The sequence below is a fragment of the Sarcophilus harrisii genome, chromosome 2 (assembly GCF_902635505.1).
Source record: "Sarcophilus harrisii chromosome 2, mSarHar1.11, whole genome shotgun sequence".
In the NCBI taxonomy this organism is placed as follows: Eukaryota; Metazoa; Chordata; class Mammalia; order Dasyuromorphia; family Dasyuridae; genus Sarcophilus; species Sarcophilus harrisii.
The window spans coordinates 604,567,823-604,582,584 of NC_045427.1; the positions used below are offsets into that span (position 1 = coordinate 604,567,823).

Consider the following 14,762-nt stretch of genomic DNA (forward strand, 5'->3'; position numbering starts at 1 on the left):
ACAAGAACAACAAATCCTACAGTTCTTTCCTTTTTTATTTTATTTTTATTGAAGCTTTTTGTTTTCAAAACACATGCAAGGATAATTTTTCAACATTGACCTTTGAAAAACCTTACATTCCAACCCCCCCACCCTTTTCCTCTACTCTCTCCCCTGGATAGCAAGTAATCCAATATATGTTAAACATGGTTAAAAAAATATATATATATATAAATCGAATATAGCCATACATATTATCTTGCTGCACAAGAAAAATCACATCAAAAAGGAAAAAAATGAGAAAGAAAATAAAATTCAAGCAAACAACAAGAAAGAAGTGAAAATGCTACTACAATTCTTTCCAAAGGAAACAGATTCATGGAAATCTGAGGGAAAGGGCTCCTCCTTGACCACAGAGATCTTTTCTCTCTCCTTCCCAACTCTACCCCATTTTTTCCCCCAAAAGGCCTTTTGCCCTCATATGAAACTTGTCACTCTCCCTGGGTAAGACCAGGTGAATTATATCTTGTGATAAAATGAAAGAATTCTGAATTCCTTTCTCAAGGCCTAGGACTGATTTGTGATCTCTTATCTCTCAGTGCCGAGGGGATGTCACCAAGACTTATACTCTAGAGGCCTATGATAATTGGTTCAACTGCCTGAGCATGCTGGTGGCCACGGAGATTTGCAGGGTAAGTAGTTGTTCCTGTCAGATCTGTGTTCTAAACAAGAATGATTTTCCATATGCTATGACATATATCACCCTGTCCCAGAAGTAGATTATCCCCCGTCTCACCATATAATAAATATAATATATATTATATATAATAATATAATAAATTATATAGCAACAAAATAAATAAAACATAAACCTTTCATATATACAAGATATAAATATTCTCCCTACTTGTCAAAATACTACTTATCTTAAGATACAACTCAAGTTTTTAACTTTCACCTTTTTCCACCCACACTAATTTCTGCCTTTTCAGTCTACCATAGCATAGCTATGTGACATAATAAATCAGACCCTAGATAATAACTAGTTGTATGAGCCTGGACATGTGACTTAACCCCTTTTGCCTCAATTTCCTCAGCCGTAAAATGGGGGTGATAATAGCATCTATCTTCTAAGGTTGTTTTGAAGATCAAATGAGATAATATTTGTAAAATGCTTAGCACAGTGACTGACATGTAGTAAGCACTACATAGTGCAAGTTGTTATTGTCATTATTATTATTCCCTTTTGTTCCTCTCCCTTTTTAAAAGAATTTAGGGACACAGGGCAGCTGGGTGGCACAGTGGAAAGAGTACCTGTCCTGGAACCAGGAGGACCTGAGTTCAAATCCAGTCTCAGACACTTAACATTTTTTAATTGTGTGACCCTGGGCAAGTAACAGCCCCAATTGCCCCCAAAAAAAGAAAAAAAAATATTTGGGGAATCTGATTCCTTTCCACTCTGGGCACTTTTAAGGCATGCAATCTGGCACTGCTTTGTATGGTGTGTGAGTTTTATTTCTCTGATAAATTGGTTAAAGAAAGAGATTATGTTTTTTTACATCTCTTCTCTCCCGTGGCCTTAGTCCAGTTTTGGTCATTCAGTGGATACTTAATGAGTGTGTGTCAGTCCAAAATCTCATCCCTAGAAATGAGCAGGGTAAAATGGACATGAATCAGCACACAGGGGCTAATGTGTTTATCTTGCACAGGCCTTATACTGGTTTGGTGCCAAAAAGACAAAGGTGGGCATGTGCAGCAGTGACAGTAGCTTCTAGTTCCAGGATGCCAAGAAACCCCTCCTAGGAGTTAACCTTTGGTGTGGGTGGGAAGTTGCTGACACTTTCCTGCCGCCGGATGGATTATTTTACAACTGGATGGGGAGGGCTGCCTGGGGAACACCCCACCCCTGGAAAAATAAATCCAAACTGACCCTCCCTGTTTCCTCTCTGGCCTTGAGCCTGCTCCTTCGAGAATACTCTTTGGACCATGATTGTTGAGGACCTAGCTATTTGTGTTAAAACGATCCCTTCTTCCCCACTTTGAAGAAACTTCAGTGAATCTATCTAATCTTATTTACCTCTGGAACTATGAATATATACTTAAATCTTACATACAATATCTAGGTATTACATTTTTTAAAAAATCTAGAATTGGTTTATTAGTCTTAAAATGAGATCTTTAAATGGGAAAAATTGTCATATGCTCAATAGCCTTAATAAGTCACATTCAGGTTTTTCCAGTACATTGGGGGGAGGGGAGGAGATGACCTATATTTGAACCAATATAATAAGTATATTGTAAACATATATTATAAAAACAAATGAACTTCATATTCTTCAAACTCCTCTAATCAGTCTCCATAGAGGCATCTCAGGGAGAGAAAATAAAGATTAATTACAATATTCTCTCTACATGTCACAGAACAGAAGTTGTAGCAGCTGTAGTTTGAATGTACTGGCCTTCTGAAAGACTTAGCTGGAAACTCTTTTTTTCCTTCAGGTGGTAAAGAAAAAGCAAAGAACAAGAATGGTGGAATTCTTCATTGATGTGGCAAGAGAGTGTTTCAACATTGGGAATTTTAATTCCATGATGGCAATTATCTGTGAGTACACAGCCTTCCCCACCATATCCTGCCACCTTCTGGCAACACTTAAAATCTCTCATCCTTTCATTTCAATCCCAGTCCCAGACTTTCTGGGAGGCCAGATTGCATTAACTTTTGAGCTAAGCTGGAAGCTCTTCATTTCCCCCAGTTCTGTGGGGATTTTTTTTCTTTATCAGTATTCCCTCTCTCCCACTTAAACCCTCTGAATTAAAGCACTCCTCCGTTCATAGATTATATTGGCATTTTCATCAGAAAACTGTCCCTTGTACTGATTCCCTGGTACTTTTCTCCCTTTTGCAGCTGGTATGAACCTGAGTCCAGTGGCAAGACTAAAGAAAACATGGTCCAAAGTCAAGACTGCTAAATTTGATGTTCTGGAGGTATGTGATGAATTGTTGAGCATAGTGCCTAAGAAAGAGCTAATAGTAGTTTGTAAAAGAAGGGCAACTATGGTGTTTTAGAACATGGCTTCTTAAACTTTTTCTACTCTCAATCCCTTTTCATCCAAGAAATTTTTACATGACCCCAGGTATATAGATATTTAAAATAGTTATATGAATCAAACATTTACTGATAAATCATAATTTTGTGACCTACATTCAAATATGAGATTCCATATGGGGTTGTGAACCACAGTTTAAGAAGCTGAGTTCTAAAATAGGATGAATCCTGAACCAGCCATCAAGAAAGCAAAGTCAATTTCCCTACGGCAAATACTCACAGGATCTCTCCATATATGCTGACTTTGGAATTTTGATAACTTAGCCTAGAAGAAGCATTCATAGGCATCTTCTATGTTTTTAGGATAAAACGAAGAATATAGAAAGAGCTAAAAAAATTACCTCACCCTCTACCCCCAGGCCTCTTCTATTAAATGGATAATGCTGAAAATTCCACCATTACTACTTCATTCCTTTTGATCATTCGTAATGTATAAATAGCATTGGAGGGTAACACTTGAAGATGGCATCAGTATTGACAATCTGCTGTAAAGGAAGAATTTAAGAACAAGTGTTGATGACAATGGGCTGACAGGAGAGCTCATGAGAGTATTCTGTTATCCCTAGGGACTAGGGGAAGAAATTAAACAAGATAGATGATGAAGTGGGGAGTCTATTTCTGAAGGTTTTTTATCTACTTCATCATTTGCCAGGCCAGCTTTGTATCTATATCTCCCTAGCAACCACTTTGACTTTTGTACCAGGAAATTCCCATATTCAAGTGTACTCAGCAATTTATTCTTTTTTTCTCTCTCTCTTCCTTCCTTCTTCCTTTGCTTTCTCCTTTCCTTCCTTCTTTCCTTTCTCCTTTCCTTCCTTCCTTCCTTCCTTCCTTCCTTCCTTCCTTCCTTCCTTCCTTCTTTCTTTCTTTCTTTCTTTCTTTCTTTCTTTCTTTCTTTCTTTCTTTCTCTATCTATCTATCTATCTCTATCTATCTATCTATCTATCTATCTATCTATCTATCTATCTATCTATCTATCTTTTTCCCCTGTTTCTTCTCTAAATTCACTATGAATTCTCACTTCCTTCCCAATGATTCATAATGAACGACTGCCCTCTAGTGGCAGAATCTGAGATCAGGTCAAGGTTAGTTTTCTTCCCCCAGAAAACAGACTAGAGAAACTTTCCATAAGCCAGTCTTGTCTAGTTAAGAGAAAGAGGAATCAAGTGTTCAGCTATGAAGAGATGTGGAAAAAGGAAAACCTTGAGGTATAGAACTTGAAAGACTTCAGAGAAGGACTTTTGGTTCATGTCCTTTCCTTCCCACTTGCAGCACCACATGGACCCATCCAGCAACTTCTGCAACTATCGAACTGCTCTGCAAGGGGCTGCCCAGAGGTCCCAGACTGCCAATAGTAGCAGGGAGAAGATAGTCATCCCAGTTTTCAATCTCTTCATCAAGGACATCTACTTCCTGCACAAAATACACACTAATCGACTGCCAAATGGTCAAATAAACTTCAAGGTGAGCCCAGGGAGTTTTCAGTAAGAAATAGTCACACTATGTAATAAAGGGAATAAAATAAAGTTGTGAGGTATTGTAGAGGTGATTTAGGACAGTCTTTACTCAACATGAATCACTTCTGTAATGCTGTGAGGAGACTGAAAGCACCAATCAGAATGCTGGATAGATAATAAGTGAACACTGGAAGCAGTTAAGAAATGATCAAGCCCTAGGATGGATGGCATTGAACCTAAGTATAATCTGAGCATTTCAAGAAGGGCAAAATCATTGTGGAGTGGACAAATCTTAGAGATTATGTAAAATAAGATGTGTGTTAAAGGAATAATATTTGACAGAGACAAAATGGAAGGAATTTGGGGTTGGGAAAGGAAAGATGAATGAGTCGATTTTGTGACCAAAGATAGAAAAAAAGTGAATGAACATCAGAGTGACATAGTAGAAATACAACTAAATTTAAAGCCAGAAGACCTGAACATAAATTCACTGTGACTCATTATTTGTACCCCTTAAAAGTCCAATCTCATTAAGTCAATTTTCTGATCTGACAAGTGAGAGTTGAATGTATATTCTCTAGGGTCCTTTTAGGATTAGAGGATGAAAGATTTAACACTGGAAGGGACCTTAGAAACCAGTAAGTCCAACTCTTTCAGATTGAGAATGAGGTTAAATAATTTGCTCAGGATCATGAAGGATCTAGGAAGGATCTAAAACAAGGTTGGCAATGTATCTACTGTACCACATAGCTTCTAAGTCTTTTAAGCAAAATAATGATGATGATGGCAATGATGATAGCTCACATTTATATAGCAATTTAAGATTTTCATCATGTCATTTGATCCATATAGGCAATTTCTGAGGGAGATGCTGTAATTACTCCCATTTTATAAATAAGAAAACAGACTCAGAGAAGTTGTGACTTTTTCAGAATCACACAGTCAATACATGTCACATACTGAATTTAAAGCTAGTTTAAAAAAACAGTCCTCAATCTATGATGCTCTGGTTCTGTTACAATTAATTGTAGGTAAGGTAGTGCCAGAAAGAACTCATTCCTATCCTTGGCAGGACAGTGGGTTGGTACAGTGGGTAGATAGAGCATGAAGCATGGAGTCAAGAAAATTCATCTGAGTTTTAATCTGATTTTAGACACTTCCTAGCTGGATGACTCTGGACATATCACTTAATGCTGTTTGCCTCAATTTCTTCATCTGCAAAATAAGCTGGAGAAAAATGGCAAACCATTCTAGTATCTTTGCCCAGAAAACCCCAGATGGGATCATGTAGAGTCAGATATGAGTGAAATGACTGAACAGCAATAATATCAACAACATAATGTGGGGATTGCTAAGTGGCATAGTGGATTACTTAAGTCAAGAAGACCTAAATTCAAATCTGGCCTCAAATTTGACCCTGGACAAGTCACTTAATTGCAATGGCCTCTTAAAAAGTAATACTCTACATAAAACTTTAAAGGATTTAGAAATTTATGACTGAGTCCCATCTAGAGTTTGATTCAAATAAAAAGTGAAACAGAAACATCAGCAAGAAATCTGGTCTGAGAACATCTTTCCTAAATATTTAAATGAACAGATATAAATCCATTTGAGATTGCAGTAGGAAAAACAATATGGGTTTGAGTAGTCAGGCAGTTTTGTGGAGTAGATTGGATTCAATTTAGGTCTTGAAGATTGAACAAGGTTTGGAAATGTAGAGAAGAGTGGAAGGGAATTCTTAGAGAAGGAAACAGGTAGAGAGGTGAGAATAGAGATTGGGCAAGGGGAGGGTAAATTGGAGTGATAACAAAGAGAAGTATTTTAAATGTCAAGCTAGTATTGAGAGTCTAATCTACCACCACTGAGAGAGAGAGAGGGAGAAACAGAGAGAGAGAGAGAGGTTTTATAGATGAAGATCCAGGATGTTATGATTTTCCCAGAAATACAATTCAGGACTGAAATTTATATCTAAATAGTCTGTTTCCTTGATACCACAGGACAGAATAGGAATTAGAACTCCAGATTCCCTCTAAGAATCAGAAAACCACAAAAATCAGAAAATGGCTATAAGATGTCATCTATTTGTGGATAACTGCCGACCAGTGTTCTTTTTTTGACTTAACCACTTCTGGTTATGTACACAGCTATATCTCCTAGGAACCAGCTCAAGCTCCTCACATTTGTCAAGGCTTATTCAGGCATAAACAGTATGGAAATAGAGACAACACAAAAGGAAAAGGCAATCACATGTATAGAAGTCTATGCTTTTATATTCATTATTTCACCTGATCCTAACAACAAAATCTTCATATGCTATACAGAGGCTGTCTTCATTATTTTCTTGATAAAGAAAGACTCAGTTGTTAAATAGCGTTCCTATAGACCACACAGCAAATTAGTAGTGGGTCCCTAAACAGAAGCCATACTGGACTCTTATTTGAGAATACTTTGCTGCACACTTAATCACTCAGTTTTTTGTTCTTAATCAATGTTTATTGACTAAGTGGTTCTTGGCTTTTGTAGAAATTTTGGGAGATTTCCAGACAAATTCATGACTTTATGACATGGAAACAAGTGGAATGTCCTTTTGAGAAAGATAAGAAGATCCAGAGTTACTTACTCACAGCACCTATTTACAGTGAAGAAGGTAAGCTCTTTTCATCTATATCAAATCCCACCCCTATAGGAAGGGATGTTATATATGGGTGCCATTTGGATAGCCTGGAGTGGAATGGTTCTTCACAGACTCCTATCCTATGTGTGATATAGTCTATTGAAATAATTCCCACCTACCCTCTGAATAACTCATATTTCAAATCTAGTTGTAAAGCATTTTAATTTATTTTTTTTCTTTGTTAATGTTTTTCAAAATGTATGCATGGGTAATTCTTCAACATTCACCCTTGCAAAACCTTGTGTTCCAATTTTTCTCCCTTTCCCCTACCTACTCCCCTAGATGGCAAGTAGTCCAATATATGTTAAACTTGATAGAAATATATGTTAAATCCATATGCATACATATTTATACAATTATCTTATAAAGTTTTTAATTTAAACTCTAAGTTCTGAATTTTCTGCATACCTTTTACTTTCTCCCCTGCCACAGAAGACAACAGGGATAGGGCTTCATGGCTTTGTTTGAGTGGGAACTAGAGAATACAAGTAAGCTTGGTGGAAAATACTTGAACATCTAATTCTAACGAGTGTCCCTTTTTCAGCTCTCTTTGTGGCATCCTTTGAAAGTGAAGGTCCAGAAAATCATATGGAAAAAGACAGCTGGAAGACACTCAGGTACACACAATTTAATTAAGAAAATGACTTAAGGGGTAGCTAGGGGGAGCAGTGGATAGAGCACCAGCCCTGAAGTCAGGAGGACCTGAATTCAAATGTGGTCTCAGACACTTAACAGCTTTGTGACCCTGAGCAAGTCGCTTAACCCCAGTTGCCAGAGAGAGAGAGAGAGAGAGAGAGAGAGAGAGAGAGAGAAAGAAATTAAGAAAGAAAGAAAGAAAGAAAGAAAGAAAGAAAGAAAGAAAGAAAGAAAGAAAGAAAGAAAGAAAGAAAGAAAGAAAGAAAGAAAGAAGAAAATGACTCCAAAGTATGAGATGCAAGCAAGAACATTACTGTACTTTTAGATCACATTAAGAGGGAATTATGTTCATCTGGAGTATTGTGTTCAGTTCTGGATATACCATTTTAAAAAAGAATACTGAGAAGCTTTAATATCTACCAGAAGACAGCCAGGATAGTCAAGGCAAAGGTCATATGAGGTTTCATTGACATTTAGCCTTGAAAAAAGATTCTGGCAGGGAATCATGAAAGATGTCTTTATCTCTGAAGGGCCATCACTTAGAAGAGAGGCACATTTGTGCTGTCTGGTCCCAGATGTCAGAAGTAGAAACAATGAATGGTAATACCAAAGAAGCAATTTTAGGCTTCAGAGAAAATAGAAAAATTAGCAAATATAGAATCTTTTAAAAACCATTAAAAGGTGCAGCCATTCATATGCAAAACTTCCTACTAATTTGAACCATTCCATATCCTTGGAGGTATTCAAGCAAAAACTAGATGGACACTTCTGTGTAGAGGGAATTATTGTTCAGATATGACTGGGACCACAGTATCTTCTTGAGTCATCTGCATCTCTGAGATTCTATGATGACTTTAAACATCCTATAGTCAGCCCTTTGGTCTATCTATCTTAGGATTCTGATAAAGGCAGCTAGGAATTGTTTATAGGGAGTGAGTATTGTCCTACCTGACTACATGATCATCAAATGATAGAAATATAACTTTCCCCTTAATATATAATCTGTTATGGATCTACCACTTTTCTTGGACATGTCCTTATTTCTGGTATATTCCACCCAACATTATGCAAGGGCACAATACTGTTTTTTCTTACATCTCACATTTAAATTGTAAATAATGGAAAATTGATGTTTTTATCATCTGCATAATACATTTTTTTCTTTTTCTCCAAATTTAGGACAACTCTCCTTAACAGAGCCTGAAATTTCAGGGTACAGCTTGTAGAAGTGGAGAAAAAAAAGCACATGAATGAACCAAGTTTTTATCCTGAATGACAGGGGTTGAGATGAGCAAGACCTCACTGGTTGGGGCCTGTTTTGTATATACCTTTTGTGAAAAAAAAAGGGTAAATATTTCGTGCATCAACCTTAAGGCACCTAAAAAATGAAGGTTTTTGTTTATTTTAAATATCAGGGCAGGGCCCTGTTTGGGGACAGGGGGGATTATCATGGGAGAGAGTATCCATGGTAATGTCTTAATCTAATAAAATGTAGATTTTTATTTTCCATGTTTGATTACTTCCATCTTAAGAAAAAAATTAAAAACCCAACCAAATACAACCTGGACACTGCACAGGTTCAGTGCCCTATCAGACAGTCTCTACAGCAGTGTCTCTCTAAAGTCGGGGACTAGTGCCTTATAAGGTACTGAAATTGTCTAGTGTACCTATTCCTTTCAAGCTGGAAGTAAGCAAATTCAAACCAGGAGGGATGGAGACCCAGAAAGCAGCTACATCTTTGTAAATATGTGGGGAGATATTATGGCACATGGACTAGAGCATACCTACCTATAATAGCAAAACAGCAGCATTCCATTTTTTCTGGACTTGTTGGAAGAATGGGATAACTGCTAAAGCTATGAGGAGTTTTATGTCTGAATGCTTCTGGAGAAGATTATTTAAGTTTGGGTCGTCAGTAGTTTACATTTTCATTTCCTTTATTAGGAAGTTATTGGGAGGGGGGAAATAAGTTTTTATGTAATCTACAAACTACACACTTAGATACAGAATTTTCTCTAATGATATGTCTGGCAAAAATTGTTCATAGGAGCCTTTCAGAGAAAAGGGGAAGGGGAAAGGGTAAATCTAAAATAAGGCAAGGGATGTAGATGCAAAACAGATGTAAATTATTAAGGTTGTAGCAATAGAGAAAAAACTGTGGCATTTCAAGCCATTGTTTGAACCCCAGTGCAAAGTGAAAATTAGGTTCTTTGGTCAGCCAATGATTCTAGATGATTACTCCCTCCTTCCAACTGTTCTCAGATAGATGTTTAATTAGGACACTGAAAAACTAAATGTTAGCAAAAACCATTGACAAATGTAACTATTCATGTAAAAACTGCCAATCATTAGAAAATATTTTCTATATCCCTTATTATAGAAGTAAATCATTTCCCCCATATCTTCTTCAAAGGACTACACATTGACTCTTTTCAATCATGAGAAAGTATCAGTTTCACTCCATGATTTCCTATAAACCCATACTTCCAATATATCTTCTTTCCTCATAGATTTTGTTTCTAGGCATTCATTTACACCAGAAAATAAAACTAGAAAACCTAGGTAGATGTATTTTGTTTGTTTTCTGTTCCCATAGCACTGAAAGAAAGAGGAACAAATGTTGAATAGATGCCTTGAAATCAGATGCTCAGATGGAAGGAGGTGGTAGGAGATGGGACTAGCTTAATAGCCTGGAGAGAGGAGAGGGAAGGTGACTGTTTTTGTGATCTGCTGCTATATTCCTGTGCTAAAGAAGTGAATTCTCAGCCCTGTGGTAGAGTAAGAATATTTATACTGTATTATTACAGTGTTTTGCACTTTTCAGAGACATTCTAGATCGTACATATTGTCAAACACTATAAAAGAAATTGTATATCAGCTTTGTTTATGTATTTGAGATAAAGAAAGGGATGCTTAAAATTTAAGAAATATATATATATATATATATATATTTGAAATGCAATTTTAGACCACTTTCTGTACAAGTATTAAAAAGCTTTCACATAAATGTGCACTTCCCTGGTCGATCAGTTCTAGTGTATACTTGAAATAGACTTGGTGTCTCCATTTGTTACTTTCTTTTCCCAGTTCAGTCCATTCATTCCTTACTTACATAAGGTGTTTTGCTATTCTAAGATGAATTGCAGAGTATAAAGCTGTACCATAAAAGCAGGATATTCTGTGTGTGACTGGGTGTGCTTGCATCAATAAAAAAACAAAAACAAAAAAAAAAACAAACAAGTTGTTTCAACCATGCTGACCTTGGCCTCTCCTTATATATCTATAGAATGTTCTTAATGAATGAGTGAATTATTTGGGGAATTGTCTATTAAGTACCCTTTAAAGAAGACAACCTAGACTCATCACTGAAGCCTTGAAAGAAGAAATAAAACAAATGCCTAATGTAATCCCTGCTCCATTATGAATCTTAACCTTTAATCCAAGAGAAACTAAAATATTAATGGTACTTTACTTTTGCATATGTGGTTTTTATGAATTTCAAGGTATGTCCACATCCATCCTATCAGTTAATCCTTAGAACAGTTATATGAGGTAGACAAGACATTTTTATTTCCATATGGCAGATGCTGAAATCAAAACCCATAGAAGTAGATTACTTACTCAAAATCACATAGCTAGATAAAACAGTCTTATTTCCTTTATGATATTGCATTTCCTTAGAAACAATAGCTTCTCTCTTTTTTATTTAGCTTATACTTAGTCTGAGTTTATAAGTGACAAGTCTGCATACTTCAGACAGACACTTTAGCTTCTGGATTGAGAGTAATGGATAGCAACCAACAGGAATCACTAATTCCACTTAGCAACTTAAAACACATGTTGGTCTTTTCAAAGCTATTTTAAAAAACACTAAGAAAAAACAAAAATAAAAACAAAAACTGACTATCTCCACAAACTTCTGGGGCTAGCTTTACAAAACAAATATTCTCTATCTTCTCAGTTCTTCTTCCTTCTTTTCCTAACCTCCGAACTATCCAAGTTGCAGCAAAATACAGCGAGGTCCCCATTGTTCAAGAACACAAGCAATTGGCTTCTCACATCAATTATGTCCCTGAGAAAGACTATACAGCTGCGGAGGTCTGTGCTATACCAGTCCTTTCAAAACAGGGATTTATTAGGATTCACTTGGACTAGTTAAGGGAAGTGGAATGTTCAAAAACTATAAATCAGAGCCATAAAAGGATTCCTTTGTTCTCATATAAATCAATAACCTGGGCACTGCTGATAAACACCAAATAAAAGTGGAGTATTCATAAATTCACAATGAATATGATTAAATTTCATTTTCTAAGCAAGCTCTCTGGTCTTTGAAGAATTAACTAACCACAATTTTGCATGGATAGGAAGATCAACAAAACTGTCATCCATTCCTCCTCCACCAAACCCTAAGTGTCTCAAAATTACTAAGTCCCAGGGACTCAAGCATGATATAATTATAGAATATCAGAGCTAAAAGGAAGCAGAGATCATCTAGTATTAATTCAGCCCATTCCTTTTACAACTTGCAAAAGTGAGGTCCAGAGAAGTGATGGGATTTGTCCAAGTAATAACAAAGCTACAACTTAAACCTAGTAATCTTTCCTTTATACCAAGCTCCTGAAGTCACATACTCATACCCCCAGCATATTAGAATACATATTCTAAGAGTAAGAGGCTCTTTGCCATTTTCATTTGACCTCAAATACAAACATTAAAAAAAAACTTTCGGCTATATGGATAGTATACCCATGGCATCCACAGCACTATTAATACAAGACATGAAACATCTGGATTATGATGTTACCTGTGCCTGAAACATTACATAGGCCTTAACAATTTCCCTTTATTAAAATTATTTGGGGAATCGGTGAATTAGTTCTTAAATTTTAGAGTCTTGCACTTTTTGAAACCTGTTCTGGAGATGACAGATGGTTTATAATTCTTTATGGACCATAACTATTGTGATTTGTGAGTGATTGTGAATACATGCAGTATCACAAATACTTGTAAAAAAGAAAAACAAGGATTTATCAAGGGACAAAAACCAACTATACCTAAAAATGTAATATTCTTTACCCATAGTGTCCCTACCTCTACTTCTCTACTGAAGGAAGTGTATTTCATGTTCAGTACTCCAGAAACAAAATTGTTATTGCAATTCATCTGATTTTAGATGTTCTTTAGTGTTATTTTCATTTGCATTCTGGTAGTTCAACATCCATTTCTGTAAGATTTTGTGTTCCAAATGTTTCACTGCTTCCTCCCCCAACATCCCTTTCCACATGAGAGCAAGTAAGCAATCTGATACAAATTAAACTTGTGCAATTCTTCTAAATGTATTTCCATATTTGTCATGTTGTGCAAGAAAAATAAGACCAAAGGAAAAAACACAGCAAGCAAAAAGCAAACATCCAAAAAAGGTGAAAATGCTATGATTTAATCCACATTCAGTCTCCATGGTTTTCTCTTTGGATGCAGATGGCATTTTCCATCTCAAATCTATTGGAATTGTTTTGAATCATCACACTACTTAGAAGAGCTTATTTTATCTTAGTTTATCATCCCATAATGTTGCTCTTACTATGCACAATGTTCTCTTGGTTCTGTTCACTTCATTCAGCATCAGTTCATGTCAGTTTTTCCAGGTTTTCCAGAATCAGCCTGCTCATCATTCATTTTTTAATTTTATTCTTATAATTATATTATTTTATCTTTTCAAATACATGCAATGAAAGTTTTAAACATTCACTTTTGCAAAATTTTTCTCCCTCTGTCCCTTCTTCACTCTTCCCCAAGACACCAACCCATCCAACACAGGTTAAACATATACAGTTCTTCTAAATATATTTCCATATTTGTCATGATATGCAAGAAAAAGCAAATCAAAAGTAGGGAAAAACAATAAAGGGGGGGAAGCAAGAAAACAAACAACAACAACAAAAGTGAAAATACTATGCTTTGTTCTACAATTGATATCCGTAATTATCTATCATAAGTCTATTAGAATTGCTTTGAATCACCTCATTGTTGAAAATAGCCAAATCCATCACAGTTGATCATAACATGATTTTTTGATTACATAATGTTCTCTTGGTTCTGCTCACTTAACTTAGCATCAGTTCATGTTAGTCTTTCCAGTCTTTCTTGAAATCTATCTGCTCATCATTTTCTTATAGATCAATAACATTCCCTTATATTCATATACATAACTTACTCAGCCATTCCCCAATTGACAGGCATTCACTCAAATTCCAATTCTTTGACACTACAAAAAGACTGTCACAAACATTTTTGCACATGTGGGTGCTTTCCCCCTCTTTTATGATCTCTTTGGGATACAGATCCAATACTGCCACTACTGGTTCTTTTGGCATTATTCCCAGTTGCTCTCCAGAATAATTGGATCAGTTCACAACTCCACCAACAAAGCTTTAGTGTCCCAGTTTTTCCAAATCCCTCCAATATTTATCACTATCTTTTGTGGTTATCTTAGGCAATCTAAGAGGTGTTAAGTGATACCTCAGAGTTGTCTTTAATTTGTATTTCTCTAGTAGTGATTTAGAACAGTTTTTCACCTGACTATAAATGCCTTTAATTTCTTCATCTGAAAATAGTTCATACCCTCTTATCAGTGCCTAGTTTCTGCCATACTACTTTCCAATTTTCCCAGCAATTATTGTCAAATAGTGCATTCTTATCCCAGAAGCTGGAGTATTAGAATTTACCAAACACTAGATTACTATAGTAATTGACTATTGTGTCACATGTACCTAACCCATTCCACTGAGCCATTACTCTATTTCTTTCTATTTCATTGCCAAATGCTTTTGGTGACTGTCACTTTATAATATAGTTTTAGGCTTGATACAGTTAGACCACCTTCTTTTGCATTTTTTTTCATTAATTTCCT

General features: G+C 36.0%; 1 protein-coding gene across 5 annotated transcripts in view; it reads left to right on the top strand.

Moving 5' to 3' along the window:
• RASGEF1A (RasGEF domain family member 1A) overlaps positions 1–10,859 on the top strand; it is a 336,745-nt gene extending 325,886 nt beyond the window's left edge. For all 5 annotated transcript variants that reach the window (XM_031956375.1, XM_012553985.3, XM_023494321.2 and 2 more), the window contains exons 7-13: positions 579–671; positions 2,479–2,581; positions 2,885–2,964; positions 4,358–4,549; positions 7,066–7,189; positions 7,761–7,833; positions 9,032–10,859. In XM_031956375.1, the coding sequence (XP_031812235.1) occupies positions 579–671; positions 2,479–2,581; positions 2,885–2,964; positions 4,358–4,549; positions 7,066–7,189; positions 7,761–7,833; positions 9,032–9,056 (690 nt within the window). In that variant the 3' untranslated portion in view covers positions 9,057–10,859. The remainder of the gene's footprint in view (positions 1–578; positions 672–2,478; positions 2,582–2,884; positions 2,965–4,357; positions 4,550–7,065; positions 7,190–7,760; positions 7,834–9,031) is intronic.
• Positions 10,860–14,762: the final 3,903 nt, after the last annotated feature.